The 19,692-nt window shown below is 61.4% G+C and overlaps 3 protein-coding genes across 6 annotated transcripts; 1 reads left to right on the forward strand and 2 right to left on the reverse strand.

The window, feature by feature from the left end:
* Positions 1-132: 132 nt before the first annotated feature.
* On the reverse strand, positions 133-10,156 carry ZBTB17 (zinc finger and BTB domain containing 17). 4 transcript variants are annotated; one of them, XM_075520587.1, is made up of 17 exons: positions 10,023-10,156; positions 8,568-8,666; positions 7,960-8,077; positions 5,499-5,705; positions 5,143-5,331; positions 4,705-4,869; positions 4,448-4,576; positions 3,753-3,991; positions 3,518-3,660; positions 2,751-3,051; positions 2,557-2,644; positions 1,902-2,018; positions 1,665-1,785; positions 1,374-1,504; positions 1,079-1,294; positions 615-704; positions 133-517 (listed from the first exon to the last, which is right to left on the reverse strand). In XM_075520587.1, exons 2-17 carry the CDS (start codon positions 8,571-8,573, stop codon positions 231-233), a joined length of 2,547 nt encoding a protein of 848 aa, XP_075376702.1. In that variant the 5' UTR covers positions 8,574-8,666; positions 10,023-10,156; the 3' UTR covers positions 133-230. The 4 variants fall into 4 exon arrangements, with proteins under 4 accessions (XP_075376702.1, XP_075376701.1, XP_075376703.1 ...); XM_075520586.1 differs by having other exon boundaries at positions 133-541; XM_075520588.1 differs by lacking the exons at positions 8,568-8,666; positions 10,023-10,156 and having other exon boundaries at positions 133-541; positions 7,955-8,077.
* Positions 10,157-11,894: 1,738 nt separating this feature from the next.
* Positions 11,895-13,445, reverse strand: HSPB7 (heat shock protein family B (small) member 7). The gene is made up of 3 exons (XM_075520647.1): positions 13,190-13,445; positions 12,823-12,956; positions 11,895-12,408 (listed from the first exon to the last, which is right to left on the reverse strand). The coding sequence occupies exons 1-3, from the start codon at positions 13,314-13,316 to the stop codon at positions 12,223-12,225; spliced, it is 447 nt and encodes a 148-aa protein (XP_075376762.1). The 5' UTR covers positions 13,317-13,445; the 3' UTR covers positions 11,895-12,222.
* A 43-nt stretch (positions 13,446-13,488) lies between these two features.
* Positions 13,489-18,519, forward strand: LOC142418598 (chloride channel protein ClC-Kb-like). The gene is made up of 19 exons (XM_075520650.1): positions 13,489-13,960; positions 14,044-14,172; positions 14,291-14,419; positions 14,520-14,659; positions 14,764-14,841; positions 14,966-15,044; positions 15,123-15,248; positions 15,378-15,462; positions 15,723-15,824; positions 16,285-16,369; positions 16,464-16,640; positions 16,726-16,795; positions 17,088-17,198; positions 17,289-17,502; positions 17,589-17,722; positions 17,799-17,890; positions 17,972-18,055; positions 18,188-18,274; positions 18,358-18,519. Exons 1-19 carry the CDS (start codon positions 13,861-13,863, stop codon positions 18,394-18,396), a joined length of 2,061 nt encoding a protein of 686 aa, XP_075376765.1. The 5' UTR covers positions 13,489-13,860; the 3' UTR covers positions 18,397-18,519.
* The last annotated feature ends 1,173 nt before the right edge of the window (positions 18,520-19,692 follow it).

The following is a 19,692-nucleotide window of genomic DNA, read 5'->3' on the forward strand; positions in this document are numbered from 1 at the left end:
AACCCCTCCCTCCAGCTCAGCCCAGCAGCCTCTGGTCTGGGGGGGTCTGGGGGCCCCCTCCTTTCCCCCAAAGCAGCATCGGGGGGGGCCACAAAGCGCCTGCAGGGTCCCCCCCTGCCCGAGCATCAGCCATTAGAAAATATTGCAATTTATTCCATCTCTCTCCTTCCAGAAATACACTTTTTACACCATTTCCAAGCAGCTGTCTTTTAAATAAAGGCGAGGGGGAGTCACTCGGGGGGCGGCTGACCCTCCCCTGCTGTGGGCGCAGGGGCCAGGGGGGTGGCGGGGGGCTCGGGGGGGCCGTCGCGGGTTCGGAAGAGGAGTTCTCCGGCGGGAATGACCTGCTCCGTTTGCCAAGCGGTGGCGGTTCCGTATTGCTGGTAAAAGTCTGTGTCGGCCTGGAACATGACGAGGGCTTGGGCCGTGTGGATGCGGACGTGCTGCGCCAGGCTGGTGGCGTCCAGGAATTTTTCCCCGCAGGAATCGCAGGCGTAGAGGATCTGGGTGTTGGGGTCTGCAAGGGAAAAGGGGGGAGACGCTGGGGTGGGGGGGTGGCGGGGCAGGAGCTGGCCAACCCCCCCCTCCCCCCGCCTTCCCCGTCCCCTCCTCACCTGCTTCTTGCACTTGCTTCACCGCTTTGGTGATCTCGGCTTTAAGTGCTTCGGTCTCGTCCGCCGTCACCGCGGCCGCTACCGGGACCACTGCGGGGGGAGAGGAGGGGGAGCCGATGGCGAGGGGGGTGCGAGGAGGAGCGGGGGGAGATCCCGGCTGGAGGAGGGTGCTGGATTTTGCCCGTCAGGGTGTCTAGGAGGGGTCTCCAGCCGGGCTGTGACAGTTCCCAGCCTCAGGCCACAGCAAAGGGTACTGCACCCCACGGATGAGCCTCCAAGCTCCTTGGAAAGGGACCCCCAAGCTGCACCCCCATAGTTAAGCCTCGCTTTTGGGATGGCTCTGGGACCCCCAAGCCCCACGCTGTGGTTAAGCCTCGCTTTTGGGATGGCTCTGGGACCCCCAAGCCCCACTCTGTGGTTAAGCCTCGCTTTTGGAAGGGCTCTGCGACCCCCCCCCAGCTCACCCGTGAGCTGCGTGACAGCGGTGGCAGCCAGCGCCTCGGTGGCCAGCGTCACCATGTCGTCGGAAGCCACGGTGACGATGTTGACCTCGTCGCCTTCCTCCGGCTCGAGGATTTTGATGCCCGCCTTGCCTTGGTGCACCGTCTTCACGTGGGAACGCAGGTTGTCCACCCGGTTGAAGCCCCGGCCGCACTTGTCGCACAGGAACGGCTTCTCCCCTGGGGAGGAGATGAGGAATTTGGGGGTGGTTGAAGATTTGGGGTGGGGGGGGTGGGGGGGAGCCCTTGCGGTACCCACCGGTGTGGATAATGATGTGTTTGGAGAGATCGCCCACGTTGACGAAGGCTTTGTTGCAGACGGTGCATTTGTGGGGTCGGATGTTGTCGTGGTGGCGGATGTGGTTGGCCAGTTGGCTCGATTGTACGAACCTGGGGGGGGGAAAAAACACACGGTGGTCACCACCATCCCTGTCCCCAGCGATGACACCCTGGCACCTCCACTCACCCTCCACGGCCGGGTGCCGTTCCGGCACCCGGCCGTGGAGGGTGAGTGGAGGTGCCCCCCAAAATTCACAGGGTGGACCCTCACCTCTTGCCGCAGCGTTCGCAGACGTAGGGCTTCTCCCCCGTGTGCTGGCGCACGTGGGCGATGAGGGAGCTCGCTTGGGTGAAGGCTTTCCCGCAGATCAAGCACTGGCACGGCTTCTCTCCTGGCGGGGAGACAAGGGAAAGATGTGTCTGGAGGTCAACAACACGGGGATGGGGAACACCAGGCTCCCCCAAAATCCCTTGGGGAAAAGGGGGGGTGGCAGAGCTGTGTCCCTACCGGTGTGGATGCGGACGTGTCGCTGCAGCGCCCCGGGGTCGGCGAATTGGCGCTGGCAGTGGACGCAGACATAGGGTTTCTCCCCGCTGTGGATCCGGAGGTGCCGTTTCAGGTTCCCTGAGAGCAGACGAGGCTCAGCCGGGGGACGCGGGGACACCGGCACCCTCCCTCCATCCTTCCCAGCGCCCCGGTAGCTCCCTCGGGAAAGCCCAGGGAGCAGGGACCACGCAGGAGTGCCGCACCGCCGATCCCCGGAGCTGAGGACCGGGCGACTACATGGCGGTGGGGACAGCCAGAACAAGGATCCGATTTTTGAGGGGACGGAGAGACTCCGTCGGGCTCGTCCAGACCCCTCTGGCTCTGCAGAGGTTGGGGGAGATGGGAGGAGAAGTCCCCATCCCCAACAGCTGGATCAAGGGCTCCTTCCAGGAGCGTCCCCGGGGTGCGATCCCACGGGGGATGCCAGCCCAGCCCCGCAGAGGGGGGGAAATTTATGCACCACAACCCTGGCACCGCAGCGAGAGGTTAAACCCTCCCGTGCCCAGGATGAAATCCTTCCTCCGGCTCCGAGCCCCGCACGGAGCAGTCCCTGTCCCCCCCCGGGCCAGCCAAACCTCCGTCGCCCAGACCTCACCACCTACCAACCCCGTGCTACCTGAAGTGGTGAACTGTTTGCCGCACTCCCGACACTTCAGGGGCCCATCCGCGATGTGAATCTTCAAGTGAGCCTTCAAGTTCCCCACCTGGGGACAGACAGAGGGATGCAGAGAACCCCCCCACATCACCCCCATCTCCCCCTGGAGGGACCTGAACCGCCGTGGGTCTGGCTCTTCCCCCCACCCAATTCACCTGGTTGAATTTCTTGTCGCAGTGGGGACACTTGTGCTCCTTGTCGGTGTCGTGGGTCTCCAGGTGCCGCATTTTAGAGGTGGGGTCGGAGAAGGAGCGCCCGCAGTAGTCGCACTGGTACGGTTTCTCCCCGCTGTGGACCAGCTGGTGCCGTTTGAGGTTGCCGGAGGTGGTGAAGAGCTTGCCGCAGTCGTCGCAGCGGTATTTGGCCTCCCCCGTGTGCCGCTTCTTGTGGAGGTTCAGCAGGCTGATGAGGCGGTAGCTCTTCCCGCACTCCTCGCAGCCGTAGGGCTTCAACGGGCTGCGGAGGAGACGGGGCTGTCATGCCGGGGGGGGAAGAACCAGCGTGCCGAGCTCTCACCGCCCCGATCCGAGCTCTGCCACCCCAGCTAGACCCGTCCAGATCCCACAGGATGTCTTGAAGCAATGGAAAAGGGAAGGACAGGGGCAGAAAGATAAACCTCCTCCCGGACTACCCCACCACGCTGATGGATTTCGCAAGGATTTGACCTTTTGCGGCAAAAGCCACGTATTTTAGGTGCTGCCGGCGTCTTTTCGTGGCTGGCACTGTCCAAACGAGGTGCTGGGAGTCTCCAACCCCGCAGCGCCGACCCCTCCAGCCCGACGTGAGAGGCAGAGCGGCGTTGGCTGCTGTCCCGACCTCTTGCTCAAACCCTCACGCCCTCAGCCAGCCGCCGGCATCGTCACAAGCCTTTCTCCACCCAGCTCAGCCCAGTGGCACCTCTCAGTCCCCGGCGTTGCCGTACCTGTGCGTCTTCTCGTGGGCTTTGCACGCAGCCGGGTCGGAGAAGGCTTTGTTACACTCCCTGCAGGAGAAGGGTTTCTCGCCGGTGTGGATACGGATGTGCCGCTTGAAGTTACCGGTGTGGGTGAACTCCTTCCCGCAGTCCTAGGGATGGAGAGACAGGCACAGGCACGGCCAGTGACGCCCGGTGTCCCCGAGGGACCGGAGACCCCGCTCGGGGCCGCAGCCGGCCTCACCTCGCACTTGTGCGTGACGGAGCCGTAGGCTTTCGACTCGGTCCTGTCGCTGTAAGTACCCGAACGCAGCAGACGGGTTTCACCAGAGTTCTCCTGCCCGGAGTCGGTGCTTCCCGATTCGTTATCTTCGGCATTTTCTCCATTTTCTAACTGGGGCTGCTCTTCCTCGGGGATTTTAGCCTCCTCTTCGTCCTCCACTGTCATCTCTCCCTCTTCTTCCTTCCCTTCCAGCTCCATCTCTGCAGGCATTTAGAAAACGGGGACACTAGGGATCGGGAGCAGCATCAGAGACACAAAACCCACCTGTATTTCCTAACTCTAAGCCCAGGTTTAAGGCGACAGGGATTAGACCTGCCCTGCTGTACTCAGGGAAATCCTGGTACTCCATCGCAACACACAGGTGCCGAGATCTCTGCCTGGAGTCAGTTTGGATTTGCAGGTTATTAGGCCTAAAATCCAAAAGGCTGCGCGGACAGAGGAGCATTTCCCAACCTCTCCTAGCTCTGCCCCATGGACAACCACTCCTGTGGGCCCTGCGACTCGTAGGAGACGGCGTTTGCACAGCAAAACTCACACTAACAAGATTAACTGCGTGGAAAACAAGGGTTCAACCCTTGCCCAGCTTTGCTTCAGCCCTGCTGAAGGGAACGGGCAGACAGCAAAGTCCCCGCCACCGCCCCCGCTCATGAACACACCTCCCGTTTCGGCGCCTGGAGAGATGCTACCCTTCACCGCGGGGCTGCCGCTGCTGACCACGCTCTCTGCCGGCTGCGGGTGGCTGGGAAATTCGGCGCTGGGGCCCTCTTGGATGGCAACATCTGCCCCTACAAGCAACAGAGTCTCGGGCACGCTCAAGGAGACATCAGGCTCCATGCAGCAGAGCCTGGCAGCAGGACAGGGTGTGCCGGGGGGAGTGACAGGGGGATTTTAGGTGTCATCCTTGGTGGCTCACCTTCTTGGCCACCCAGCTGCTCCACCTGCACCTCGGGCTGTGCTGCCGCGGCCACGGGCATCTCTTCCTTCCCCTCCGGCTCGGGAGGAACTGGTTTTATTTTGTCAAGATCACCCAGTGCTTCTGCAGTCAACCTCTTGTCCTCGACAGTCGCCTTGTCGGCCCCTGCGAGGGAAGAGACAAAGCGCTCCAGCTTTTGCTGCCCAGGCAGGGGCAGCCGGACGGCTGCTGGAAGGATTCCCAAATCCCATAAAGATTCAAGGAAGCATCAGTTCTTTAACTGCTGGTGCCTCGCAAGGGGATCAAACCCCACCCAGACACCCGTGTGCACCAGGAGATGTACCCAGACCGTGGGTGTGGATGGTGGCCAGAGAGCGTGGCCACTTCACGGGGCAATTTCCAGTCTCCCCGGCTGAGGAAAGCGAGGAGGCTACGTACCGCTCTCGGCGGGGGGCTGCTGGCTCTTGGCGGGGCTTTCTGCCGGCACGGCGAGGGACTTGAGAGCGTTGCAAGCGCTAACGATCTCCTGCATTTGGAGGAAACCCGCCACCGCCAGCACATCTTCCACGTTGTCAGGGTTTAGGCTTAGCTTAGCCGTGTACATGAACTCCAAAACCTGGCCCAGGCCTGCAAGGGAGGCGACGCAACCAGAAATAAGCTCTCACCTCTCGGCCGTACAATTTAAAAAGCCCAAAGCGCACAAAATAACAGGCTGAAGAGCCTCCCTCAAGCCCTGGGCACCAAACCGCTTCGTTTAAGCAGCTCAGAGGGGTATCGGATAACCCTCTGCCTACCTGCTGCATTGCTGATGTCGAGGTGCACCACGTCCTTCTGGTCGACGAAGAGCATCCTGAAATACTCGCTGCAGGCCGCCAGCACGGCTTTGTGGGCCTTGAAGTCGATGCCGTCCACCACGAAGGTGCAGTCGCACAGCAAACCCAGCTGCCGCTGCTGGTTCAGCTGTTCCAGGACTTGCTTGCTGTGCTGGGGGAAATCCATGGCTGCGGGGAGAAAAAACAAACCCCGGGAGGCGGGGTGAGATGGGTGCCGAACCCTCGACGCTGCGTCGGAAAGGGCCACGAAACAGGACAGATCACAAAGCCACAGATCAACCACGATCCCACTGCCCTGTTAGTTAAAAAACATGGCCCAAAAAGCCAAATTTCAGCTCCTCGCTACAGCCGCCTGCCTCCCCCACCAAATACCACCCCAAAACCTCTCCTATAACAGGCACAACACCTGCACGGGGCTGCAGAGAGAGTTGCCTGAACAGTCAATATATTTTTTTGCCATCCTAACAGCATTTAAAATACATTCATCGCTCTTCATCCGGTCCAAGCTGCGAGCAGGAACGCTGTTGCTTCTGCAAACGTGTCCCTTCAGCAAGCAGGCGGTGCCACCGGAAAGCATTCATCAAAATCTTCAAGCTCCTGCTCATTTTAGGCGCTGGCATCATGATACCGAGGGATTTTAATTTTTTTATTGTGTGTTTGGAGAGAGTTCTCCCTGTTGGAAGCATGACTTTGGCTGAGGAATGCCACAAAATCCTGGAAACACTACGAAAGCCCATTTTTCAAGCAGGTCCTCATCCACAAAAGTTGAGGGGTAGCAGGAGCTTGATCTGCTGCCACGCGTTGGGTTTTCTCCTGGGCTGCACCTGCAGGGTGCAGGGTAGAGAATGAAGGGTTTTCACTCAGCTTCATTTTCAGAAAATGATTCCTCCGCAGGCTGAAGGGATCGTTTCATCACTTGCTGGGCAAGCGATGAGCAAGGAAGGAGGAGAAACCGAACGGGGACTATCCACAGTTATTTGTTCAATCTGCCAGGCCAGGAAGTCCCTAAAGCTCTGAATGCTGGAAGAAGCAAGGTTACGGCCAGGGAAAGCCTTGGTTTCGATGCTAAGCCGATGCTCGGTGTCTCTCCGAAGGTTTCCAGCCCATAGCAGCTGCTTTTCCACTTTACCAGCTCTTAAAAACAGCATGGGGAGCCTCAGGTCAGGGAAAGGTGAGAGGTTTGGATCCACAAAACCAGGTCGCTTCCAGGCAGCCGTGAGCACGTCCTTTCCTCTGGATTCGAGCGTGCACAAGCGCGCAGCAGGCGAGCACCGCGGGCAGAGGGAGCCTCCTCCTGTCTGCACCGGGTGCTAGCAATGTGCTCGGTGAAAAATCTTCCGCCCAAGGATCGATTCGGCTTCCAAAATCATTCCCGGTGGGGATGAGAAGCCCAGACACCTCTGACAGCATCGGATCACACACGGAGAGAGAAAGTTTCACTCCCAAAAGATGCTATTCATCTTTGCAATTAATAACCTGCCACAACTTTCCCCCAGCAATCCAAAACGTGGGGTACTTTCTAACCAAACACCTACAGTCTGTCCCAAAATACATCCCTCGAGAGCCAGAAAAATCAGTATTTGTATCAAAAACTGTCTAAACCCCCGCAGGCACATGACCCTGTAAGGTTTGTTTGCAAAGGAAGTGCTGGGAAAAAAGGGGAGGATTTTCCCAGCAGGACAAACAACACTGCCTTCCGTGCTCGGAAAGCTCTGCGCAGCGGGACCCGAGAAATCACGACGGTTTGATGCACTAAAAGGCTATTTTCGGTAATTTGTAGGAGGCACTTTGCATCTGAATGATGATTTTTAATGCTCCCCAATTGGACTTGCCTCAGCTTCGCACCTGAGCTTTGTGAAGGAAGCAAAATCCCAAGAAATTCAACTCCTCCTGAAAAACTTCATCTTTTCTGCAGTTTCCTCTGCAACGTCACGTTACAGCTTCGTCGGAGCACGTGAGCGCAGCGGGGCAGAGGGTGGGACGAGCTGCGTATCGCCCTCACGCCCGAACCCGGCGTCCAACCTCCCCCGCAGCTGAGATCACCTTTGTACACTAAAATGCCTGCCTCCAAGCCTTAAAAATCCCAAATATCTGGATCAAAAAACCCACGGTGCACCCAAAACACCACCCTGGTTCCTTGCCACCACTCGGGCAGGGCCAGTTTGCGGCTCCGGTGCTGAGATCAGTCTTCTTCCCCGACCGAACGGGATGTGCCGAAACGGGGATGGATCCGGAGATGGATCCAGGGAGGGCAAATGCCAAACCAGGCATTGCTGGTCCACCCGACCGCTAAACTAATTAGCCCCCGTTATCGCAAACCCATCACTGTCAGCTGTTTAAGGTAGCGGCGTTGTCTGAGGACACGTGTCAGAGCTCCTCGCCTGAAAAACAAAGATAAGGCAGGATCGGTGCCCGACCTCACCCCTGCGCTGCGAGGAGCAGAGAAATCCAGAGGACCGAGGCTGCAGGCGAGACAGTTGCGGCTCTCCTCCAGAGTTTTCCCCCTTCCTGGTGCTCAACTCAGTCTCTACGCAGCCATCCTGGGAGAAACGGGATGAAAAGCTCCGTTTTAAAACCCAAACCTCATGTGTCAAAGCTGCCAAGGTCCGATGTCACCCACCCAGGACTGGGCACCCCCCAATTTCACCTTGTCAGAGGCAGGCGAGCGCCATTTCCCCTCCCAACTCTCCCCGACGTGGCTGTCAAGTCTCTCATTACCCAATTAATCACGGAAAAGCTTCGTTATGAGAACACCCATGCCCACTGCACGTGCTCACAGAGATAAATACAGCAGCTACAGTCCCGGGGAGCTTCCCACACGAGTTCCGTTAAGCTCTCTCACTTATTAACGACATTAACCTCTCCCTGTACCTGCCATCTGAACGTCTACCTATTAAAAAAAACCCCAAAGCCTCGACAAATTGGAAAAAAATAGTGGTTTACACGTTGCCTTTCAAGGCTGTCACCATCCAGCCGTACATTCTTACGCTGAGAAAATAAAAAGGAAGACGGGGGTTACTTTCTGCCTACCGTCATCTCCCTTCTTGTGTGTCAGCTCGGGGAACAAAGCAGCCCTAGTCCTTTCAGTCTCTGCGAAGAGGAGTCTGTCCTCATTTCCAGTAACTGATTCTGCAACGTTTTCAGTTAAAAAAAGAAAAGTTAAGAGCTGATCTGACCGGATGTGCTAATAATACAAATTATGAAATAGAGAATGGCTCTGGAGCTTGTGGTCGGCAGCGAAACTGGACGGCGAGCTGGCATCCAGCTGTAAGGGGGGGGGAAATAATCACAAGCGATGACAGGCAGGAAAAAAATGTGGTGAAAAGGAACTAAAAGGAGAAAGACACGAGGAGAGAGATGAGCAGAGACACTCTGGACACCCCCCCCAGCAAACAGACACCCCACAGACCCCTCGGTTATTTAGTTTTCAGGCCCACAGATACGCTCGCGCAGCTCCCGACACGGCTGTGCAGGCAGGGCTGCCCGCAGGTAACCGGAGCCCCGGGCTGCAGCAGGCAGGGAGCCAGCGGGGCCACAGAGACGTCGCCAGACCTCGAGCACTGCCGTGAAAACCGCCCGTTTCTGCGGCACCCGGATGATGAACTACGAAACCTTCGTCTTCTTGCAAAAAACGTGTCTTTGGAACGCTGTCCGATCTCTGACATTTCGGCAGAAGCTTCTGATGCAGAAATGCAATTAAGGAAACACGGCTTGTCCACGAAACGCATCACCCGTGCCCAAAAAGCAATGCCCGCAGAGGGCACGTACAGCCGGTATGGGCTGTCATCACGCCAAAAAAGATGCCGGAAGATGAGAAAAAACCCTTTTTTTCCTTGAGTTGCTGCATGATGCTTTGAAGTTTTCTCCGCTCTTCTGCTGGTGACGTCCTTGACGCGCAGACAGACAGCTCGTGCGGTGTCAGGGGACTCGTCTCCTGCGGTGTTGGCTGTCACGGCCGCGTCCCCCGCAGACGTCTTACGTGTCCCAAGGGGACGGCGGCTGTCCCACGCGTGGGGGGACAGGGCTTCACTCCTGACCTTGCCCCGAATCACCCCACGGCTCCGTGGGGGGACACGTCTCCCACGGCAGACACGGGCACCGTGGCCAGGGTGGGCTGGCGGGGACGCCCCGTTCCCCTCACGGCAGCCGCCCTGCGCCTCAGCACCGAGCCCGGCAGCGGCCTGAGCGGGGTCACACGGGGTGGGGGGCGCAAACCCGGGGGAGAAGAGCTGCCACAGCCGCCCCCGGGGTGCTAAGGGGACGGGGGGACCCCCACGCAGCCTCCCCTCAAAAAACCGGGGGTCGCACACCGGGGTGCCCCCAAAACGGCTGCTTTTTGGGGGGGAGCCCCCAGGCAGCGAGCTGGGCCGCAGCCCCCTTCCCCTCACAGCTCCCGTGCCCCCCCAGGGCCCCCGCCTCAGGCCCTCCAGCCCCCCCCCAGCTCCTCCCGGCCCCCCGCAGCCCCCCGGCCGCTCCCGCCGCTACCTGCCATGCCGGGCCCGGCGGGGGCCTCGCATCGCCGCCCGCGGCGCTCACCGTGACACGGACCAGACAAAGGGCGCCGCCATCTTGGCGCCGGGCGGAAGCGGCGTCGCCCTCCTCCGCCCACCGACGGCGCCGCCGCGCATGCGCGGCCGGGCAAGGGACGGGGGCTGCGCACGCGCAGATGGGGCGTCGGGGCGGGTCACGTGGCACCGCCTTCTGGTCCTCCCCCTCCTGAGGAGCGCCGCCATGACAGTGCGAGGGAGGCGGGCGGAGGGGAGGGGAGCTGCGAGGAGCTGGTTGGCCCCGGGGCTGGCCCTGCGGCTCCGTGAGGGGCGAAGGGCCCTGTTCCACCACGCTGTATGCCCCTGAAGGCTGTGGTTCTCCCCCAAGGTTTCCCACAACCCCAGGCGTGCCAGCAGACCGAGGCGTCGGGCAGCTGCCATGATGGCGGCTGGGTGTCTCCACAGGGAACGGGCCCAGTGTTGTGGTCCCGGGAGGTCAGCACGGGCCAAAAGCTGTGGATGTTGCCTGAAGTGGGGCCTCCGCACGGGCAAACCCCCTCAGGTGGGTGTGCAGGGCCCGGTGGCGTGAGGAGCCCTGTGTGCCTTTGAAGGCAGCCATTTAGTGGAGTGCATTGCGAGGTCCCAGTGAGTTTGGGCAGGTGCAGGCAGCAGGCTGGAGAGTAGGTAGCCGCAAAAGCACAATATTCCTATTCCTATCAACCCGTTTCCCCCTAAGGCTGGATTTCCTGGCCTGCCTGCCAAAAATGAGCCCATAGTGGGGCCAAGCTGCTGCGGGGTTTGTTCGGCGCTGGGGCTCTGGGCCCTTCGCCCGCTCCCTGGCTTGGAAATCTCCCCTGTGCAAAACCAGCCGGCTTTGGGGAGAAAAAGGGGGTTATTTTCTTCCTCCTTTTGCTGGAGCTTCGTGGGTGAGGGCCACCCGCCAGCCTGTCACCACTAGATGGCAATCTGTGACCGCGGCGGGTGGCTCCCTGCGTGCTGGGGTGCCCTGGGCACCCAGGGGTGGCTTTTGGGGCAGAGCAGACCCGTCCCATCGCGGAGGATCAATGACAGGGCATCGCCGCTGCTCCTCGCCTCCATGGCTCCAATTTCCTAAGCTGTGCTGGGGGCTTTTATAGCCATTAAGAGCTTTTTAAATAACTTTTAAACATTTTTCCTCACAGCGTCCTGTGGCAGGGAGTCCCCCGAGTGACCGGCAGTGCCGATAGACAAACCACCCGAGGAGGTGATGGAAGAGCCATGTGTCTTTGTATGCGTCCCCGGCACTGCAGGTGTGTTAATGCAAGTCACGAGTCGTTAGGGGACAAGCGGGGACAAGTTGACCTCAAAGCTGGAGCAGGAACACGAGCTGGGCGGTGTGTGGTAGCTATAAACAGCCGCTCGCCCTCAACGGGCGCCTCGCTGTTGTTTGTACACACGGGGAGATGGAGCCAGGCCCTCGGGGGGGATTCGGGGGAGCATTTGAGCCCCCAGAAAGAAGCCCCTGGGTTTGGAAACCGGGCGGGGACTGTGGTCCCAGCTCATGCTGCTGCCTGGGGCTTCCCCAAGGGCCATGGGTGCGGGTGGGCGAGGGGAGGAGGAGGATTTGGTGACCTTCCAGGTGGGCCAGCGGCCGAACAGCTGAGGGAATGGCTCAGAAATAGAGCGGCGGGGAAGAAATGAGTCACCCCGGGCTGGAAATAAACGGGGCCGCGGGCGCAGAGAGGAGCCGGGGCGGCTCCTCACCCACGTTTTTGCCGGGAAGGAGGAATTGCTCACGGTACCCCTTACCAAGACACCCCTTGGGGCTGAACCTGCAGCCCTTTTGGGGAAAAAGCATCAAGAAAACATTAAAAAACTGAGGAGGCAGCAGTCAGGCGTTCTCAATAATTTATCACAAGCTGTATATACAGAGACAAGCTCCGGCGGAGGGTCGGGGAAGGGAACCTCGCTCCTCGCTCCCGGTGGGGCTCTTGGCACGCTGGATCTTCCCCATCAACGCTCGCTGGCTAAAAATCACCGAAGCTGGGACTCCCCTCCGGAGTTTCTCCGGTGGGTGACGGGATGCGTCTCTCCACGCCGGCCCCTCGGCAGGGGTCTGACTCTGCGGGGGAGCGTTCCCGTCCCCTACCCCACGTCCCACCTCCTTCCCAAATTACCCAAATAATTAACAGAGGGGCAGGGAAGGGACCCCCGACTCCTCAGATCTTGATCTCAGTCCGGAAGGTTTGCTGGACGTGGTCGGTGTGCTTGGCGGGCTGTCGCTGAGCCCGGATGGTCAACGTGCCGTCGTCCCCCAGTGAGGACGACACCGACGTGGGGTCCACGTCTTCGGGCAGCTGGCATTTGTGGGTGAAGGTGTTCATGACAGTGCCGTCCGCAGCCAGCTGGGAAAAAAAAAAGGGGTGAAAACGGGCGGTTTTGGGGTGCAGGTAGGACAGGGGCTCGTTGTTCCCTGCCCTTGGGTGAGGCTGGCGGTTACGCCTTGTGTGTGGTGTTAATATTTATCTCTCCGAGGGGACGGGCAGGATGCAGGTGGCAGCTGGGGGGGACAAAGGTGCTTTTTCTCGGTTCCCACCCCCCTGGGAGAGGGGTGATTACAGTGCGTGAGTTTGTTGGGTTTTGTGGGCTTTGCTCCTGCGAAATACGGGGCAAAAAGATGAGGAAATGGTGAATTAAACCCTATCGGGGTTATGGCCAGGGCCGTTAGGAAGTCGGGTGGGAGTTGGGGGGTCCCCCGGTTGAGGATTTTGGGGTCTCCCACACTTTGAGGGTGAGCGGGGAAGGGAGGGAGCGCCCACCTTCTCGGCGTGCACCTCGATCTGGTTGTTGGAGGTGGTGACGATGATGTCCTCAGGGGCGAAGTCGCTGACGTCCACCGTGAACTGATAGGTGTTGCCCAAGGTCTTCACCGTGCCGGTGTTGCTGGGTCGAGCTGTTGGAGGGGGGGTGTGTGTCACAGTTCGGTGGGGGTCCCCCCCCAAACGCCTCTTGGGGTCACAGCCACATTTCGGCAGGGGTCCCCCCCTAAACACCTCTCCCATGGCTCTGACTCACCCAAACCCTCCAGGAAAGGGATCTTCCAGCGTGGGGGGAGAGGAGGCATTGCCAACCCCCCCTTTGCTACCTCTCCCAGCCCTAAAAGCGGGGCGCTCCCCCCAAACTCACCTGGGAACCCCAAGGTCTCGCCGCGGGGCCGGACGAAGCTCCCGAAAAGCTCCATGGTGCCGGCGGGCGACGCTGACTGGTGAAAGCTGCGCTCCGATCGGAAAGCAGCCGAGGATTTCACGTTCATTCACTGTGTCCCCCCCACCTCTGAGCCCCAGCTCCCGCCGGGGAGGAAGACCCTAGTCCCCTTCCTCGTCCTCCTCCCGGTGAAGGCGAAGCGGGACCGGTTATTTCGGGGGGGGCGGCTTGACGAGCTTTTTAAAGCCTCGTTACGGCTCCCGGCCGCCTGCCAGACCTCTCGTAAAAAGGGCTAAATTTAGGTCTTGCGCTTGAGACGGTGGAAATTTTTGCCCTCTCTGTCCCCCCCCAGCGCCGTGGAATGTGATGCCGGCGTTCCTGCCTATTATCAAGGAATAATGATGATAATTAATTAAAATACTTATTAAATACTCCCCGCCGTGGGTTGTATTTGAGGATTAGGAGCTTGGAGGTGGCGAGGAGGGGGGGAAAACCCAGCTCACTCCGGCCTGAGCGGGTCTGTCGGCTTCGTCAAGGTCGTTTTTAATGAGCTCGTTTGCAAACTCAGTCCGGCAGCAGAGGCCAAGGTGGGAGGACTGGCGAGGGGGTGCCGAAAAAAAGAGGGGGGTCCTGTCCCCTAAAACGTCCCTGGGATGGAGCACCCCATCCCCGGGGGGCTGCGGGAGGAGGAGAGGGTGCTGGTGTCGGAGCAGAGCTGGAGACCCTGCCCCGAAGCCCGGAGGAGGCTCCGAGGTGAGACCCCCACCCAAAGAGGGGGGACCTTGGGTGTGGGGGGGTGTTTTTTGGGGGGGGTCATCACCCCGTTGCCCCCCCAGGGTGCCTGGAGTGGGTGAAGCGGCAGCTTTTCCGTGTCGGGGAGGATTGGTATTTCCTCTTCGTCCTGGGGATCCTCATGGCCACCATAAGCTTCATGATGGACCTCCTTGTCTCCAGGCTCTACGAGGGTAAATGAGGGGCTCCCGCGGGCACGGGGGGCTTCACCTGGTGTTTGGGGGTTCACCAAGGATGGGGGGGTCGGGGGGGGGGGGGGGGGCATCTCCCCTCTCGATGCTTCTTCTTCAGCCCACCGGTGGCTTTACCAAGAGGTCGGTGACATCTTCGTGCTCAAGTACCTCTCGTGGAGCATGTACCCCACGGCGCTGGCAGCCTTCTCCACCGGCTTCTCCCAAAGTATCACCCCGTACTCGGGAGGTGAGGCGGCTGCACCCCAACCTCACTGGCCCCCCAAAACTCCCCCCCCACCCCAATAGTGGGAGGACCCCTAAAATTTGGACACCCCCCCCACCTCCAGGCTCTGGCATCCCGGAGCTGAAGACCATCCTGACCGGCGTGGTGCTGGAGGACTACCTGGCCATCCAAAATTTCGGAGCCAAGGTGGTGGGGTTGACCTGCACCCTGGCGTGCGGCAGCACCGTTTTCCTCGGCAAAGTGGTGAGGGATCCCCCCCGGCTCCCGGCATCGCTGGCGGCCTCGGTCGGCACCGGGGTGGTGGCGGGGGGACGCTCAGCACCGCGTACCCCCACCTCGGCACCCAGGGACCCTTCGTCCACCTCTCCGCCATGGCTGCGGCGTATCTGGGGAAGATGCGGACCTCGGTCACGAGGGAGTACGAGGTGGGGATGCTGCCCCCCAAAAAATTAAAGGGGAGGGCATTTTCCCCCAAAAAAATTTGGGGGGATTTTATTTTACCCCCCTCCCAAAAAATTGGGGTTAGGGCTAAACCCCACCCTCCCGCAGAACAAGTTCAAGCAGAACGAGATGCTGGTGGCAGCACAAGCCGTCGGGGTGGCCACGGTTTTCGCGGCACCCATCAGTGGTGAGGACCTTCCCCCTGCAGCCCCACCCTGGGGACCCCCCAAAGCCCCCCCTAAACACCCCCCCTTCATTTTCCCAGGGGTGCTTTTCAGCATCGAGGTGATGTCCTCCCACTTCGCCGTGCGGGATTACTGGCGGGGCTTCTTCGCCGCGACCTGCGGCGCGTTCATGTTTCGCCTCCTCGCCGTCTTCAACAGCGAGCAAGGCAAGGCAGGGTGGGCAGGATGCGCCCCCCCCCCCCCTTTCCCCTTTACCCCCCCGGGGAGAGGGGGGCGTAGCATTTTTGGGGTGCCCTCCCCCAAAACTACTCACTCATTCCTCTACCCCTCCCCAGAAACCATTGCTGCTGTTTTTAAGAGCGACCTCAAGATTGATTTCCCCTTCGACTTCCTGGAGACCTTCTTTTTTGCAGTTTTGGGGTAAGGAGCGCCTTGCCCGTACCCCTGCCCATACCCCTTGCCCGTACCATTGCCTGTACCCCTGCCCGTACCCCTTGCCCGTACCCCTGCCCATACCCCTTGCCCGTACCATTGCCTGTACCCCTGCCCGTACCCCTTGCCTGTACCCCTGCCCATACCCTTGCCCGTACCATTGCCTGTACTCTGCCCGTACCCCTGCCCGTACCCCTGCCCGTACCCCTGCCCGTACCCCTGCCTGTACCCTGCCCTCTCCTCTGCAGGGCCGTCTGCGGGCTCGTGGGCTGCGCCTACCTCTTCTGCCAGCGCTGGCTGCTGGCGGCCGTCAAGGAGAACCGGCTCACAGCCAAGCTGCTGGCCACTGAGTCCGTACAGGGCGTCTGTCTGTCTGCACCCTGCACCCTGTGTGTCCGTGTGTCCGTGCTGTGCAGCCTGCGTGTCTGCGTGTCCACCCCATGCACCCTGGGCGTCCGTGTGTCCATGCCGTGCGCCATGCGCGTGCACCCCATACACCGTGCGCGTGTCCGTGCATCCGCTCCATGTGCCCTGCGTGTCTGTGCGTCCACCCCGTGCCCCCTGCGCGTCCACCCCATGCACCCTGCGTGTCCGTATGTCCACTCCATGCACCCCGCACGTCCACCCTGGGCATCCGTATGGCCCCCCCACGCACCATGGGCATCCCTGTGTCCGCCCCATGCACCCTGCCCATCCACCCCCTACATCCTGGGTGTCCGTATGTCCCCCCACGCACCCTGGGCGTCCATGGGTCGACCCCACGCACCCCGTCTGTCCCCGCGCCCCCAGCCCTGCCTCTCCCCCCTCCAGCAAGCCCGTCTACACGGTGCTGGTGGTGCTGCTCCTCGCCTCCATCACCTTCCCGCCCGGGCTGGGGCAGCTGATGGCCTCCAGGGTGAGTGGGGGGAGCATGGGGCTCCCTGGGGGCACCCCAACATGTCTCAGCAGGCACTCAGAATGTCTGTCTGTCTGTCTGTCTGTCTGCCCAGCTCACCATGAAGGAGTATCTCACCTCCCTCTTCGACAACCGCACTTGGGGCACGCTGGTCCCCAACGCCTCCTCGGTGGCCGACCCCCCCGGCGTGGACCCTTGGGGGCTCTGGCAGGAGTGGTGCCACCCCTCCACCACCATCTTTGGCACCTTGGCCTTCTTCCTGCTGATGAAGGTAGCCATGCCCCCCCCTTCCCCCCAAGAGATGTGTCCCCATGGGGATGACACCCCCACCCCTCAGCTGGGCTCTGCCCCCCCAGTTCTGGATGCTGATCCTGGCCACCACCCTGCCCTTGCCCGCTGGCTACTTCATGCCCATCTTCATCTACGGTGAGTTGGGGTGTCTGCTGGGGGGGCAGCCAGCCCTGGGGGGAACTGGGGGGGCATCCGGCACTTGGGGGGGCATACAGGGGTTGTATCCAGCCCTGGGGAGAGGGGTACCTCCAGTCTGGGGGGGGTACAGGGGTTGCATCCAGCCATGTGGGTGGGGGGGTTGCATCCAGCCCCAGGGGTCTGCAGGAGGGTGGTCACCTCCAGCTGCACCATTTTTTTGGCGGGGGGGGGGGGGGGGCGGGGCTGCTGGGGTCTCCCCACCTTCCCCCCCCGCCCCCCCTCATTTTAGGAGCTGCCATCGGGCGCTTGCTGGGGGAGACGGTGGCCCTGCTCTTTCCCCAGGGCCTCCGTTCGGAGGGGGACCCGCACCCTGTCATCCCCGGCGGCTACGCCCTGGCCGGTGAGTCGGTGGGGAGGGTGGACACCCATGGGTGGGGGACACCCACCACCCATACACTGACCCCCCCACACCCCTGGTTCTCCACAACAGGCGCAGCCGCCTTTTCGGGCTCGGTGACTCACACCATCTCCACGGCTTTACTGGTGTGCGAGGCCACCGGTCACCTGGGCCACGTCCTCCCCGTGGTCCTGGCCGTGCTGGTGGCCAACGCCATCACCCAGAAGCATCAACCATCCTTCTACGATGGCACCATCATTGTCAAGAAGCTGCCCTACCTGCCTCCCATCCGCAGCCGGCACATGGCGTAAGGCTCCCCCTCCCCACAACCCCCATATTTTGGGGTGATTTGCTGTGAAACCGTGGAAATTTGGGGTTTTTATGGCTCACCAGCTCCTACCAAGTGGTGGTGGAGGAGTTCATGGAGCGCCGGGTGGTGGCCTTGGCCAAGGGTGGTGGCTTCGAGGAGGTACTGGTGGCCTTGGATGCCTCTGCTGATGCCGAATACCCCGTGGTGGAGAGCGCAGGTGGGATGTGGGGCATGTGTGGGGGTCACCGCACCGGGGTGGGGGGGACATCACCGGGCTTGTCCCCGTCCTCCAGGGTCACCCACGCTGGTGGGCACCGTCAGCAGAGCCCAGCTGATCACCTTCCTCCAGAGCCACGAGCATCCCCGGGCACCCCCGGGGGAGAAGGTAAATGGGGGGATGAGCGCCGCGCTGCACCCAAAAAAGCTGTTTTTCCCACCCAAAAATTAACACATCACCTTCCCCAAGCTGGCCACCACGGGGACGCTTGGGGACAACTGCGCCATCGAGCCCATCATGCTCCAGCTCTCGCCGTGGACCTCCCTGCACCAGGTCTGGGGGTGGGGGACACATCCTGATGGGGCCAGGAGCCACCAACCCCCCCCCCCCCAGCTCTGTGTCACAGCGAGGGGATGTGGTGGGGGTGGCTTTGTCCCCACGTCTCCCTGTTGTCACCTCCCCAAGGCCCATCACCTCTTCGAGCTGCTGAAGCTGCAGCGCATCTTCGTCACCCGCTTCGGGGAGCTGGTGGGAGCTGTCAGCCGGGCGGAGGTGAGGGGGGGACAATGGGGGGGGACAAGGCAGGGGACAAGGAGGGGACAGGACCCCAACCCACCTCCTCTGTCCCCTTGCAGCTGCGGAGAGCCATCGAGGAGCTCACCAACCCCAAATGATGACTTTTGGGGATCCCAAGGGACCCCTCCCCAGGGATGTCACCCATGGAAAGAGGGGGGGTCCTGACCCCCCCCAGGCGATGCGGGTTCCCGGGGGGGGGGGGGGGCCGGTTCTCTGGCAGAGCGTGCCCTTGCATTAAATACATCGATCCATCAATGCTTCCTCCTCCTCCTCCTCCTCCTCTAGCCCCACGGGGTTCATCTGGGGGAGGTCACCCCCCTGTACCCCACGGCAGTGATTGAAACCCCCCAAAATCACCCCCAAAATTGCACCCAGCCCCAGGACACGCACCGAGGTGCCCCAGTTTCAGTGCCCCCCCCCATTGACCCCCCCATAATTATCAGTGCATAATTATCCTTAATTATTGCAATTAATGAGTGTTTTGCAACCCCGAGATTCTGGGAGAAATGAGGGGGGCTGAGCCCCTCCCCAGCTCTTTGGGCCCCCCCCAAACTGGGGCACAGTGGTTTTGGGGGGCGTGGAGGGCGTGGCGGGCGCTAACAAAGATGTAATTAAGCCCGCCGGGGTAATTAAGCATGGCGGGGCAGGTTGGGCGAGGCGGGCATGCCTGGGCCCAGCCGGAGGAGAGGTGAAGCGGGGTCAGCGCCAGGGAGACACCCCAAAAGCGGGGCGGGTGATGGGATGGGCGCTGGGGTGGGTGCTGCGGTGGGGGCGAGGCTGCCGGGAGCAGGGACGGGCTGCGGCACCCGTGTGCCCCACGGCGGGTGCCTGGTGGGGTGAGGGGGGGCCAGAGCACCCACGGAGGGTGCTCCGTTGCTCAGCGGGGACCCGCAGCACCCGTATCGCCCATGGAGGGTTCTCAGTGGGGCGATGGGACCCACGGGGAGGGGGGGGACCACAGCACCCACATCGCCCACGGAGGTGAGGGTGCTCATAGGGGGATGGGACCGCAGCACCCGTGTCACCTGGGGAGGATGCTCCGTGGGGCATGGGGACCGGAGCACCCACAGCACCCATGGGTGGTGCCCCCATCCCTGGCCGTCGCCCCACTCATGCTCCCGTGGGGGTTAGAACGGGGTTGTCACCAAAACCGAGTGAGGCACCGGGGTGGCAGCGGTGGCAGCACCCCAAAGGCCCCGCTGGCCCCGTGCCTCAGTTTCCCCATCGCCCTTATCTGGCCCCGCCCTAGGCAAACAGAGATAAGGTGCTGCCGAGTGCCGCCGCGCACCCAAATCCGGTGTTTCTTCCCCCGGGCGCTGCTGGACTTTGAGCCGGGACCGAGGGTGGCGGCAGGGCTGAGACCGGCAAACTTGTGACACGCATGGGGCATCCAC

The sequence above is a fragment of the Mycteria americana genome, chromosome 18, assembly GCF_035582795.1.
Source record: "Mycteria americana isolate JAX WOST 10 ecotype Jacksonville Zoo and Gardens chromosome 18, USCA_MyAme_1.0, whole genome shotgun sequence".
NCBI classification, from domain to species: Eukaryota; Metazoa; Chordata; class Aves; order Ciconiiformes; family Ciconiidae; genus Mycteria; species Mycteria americana.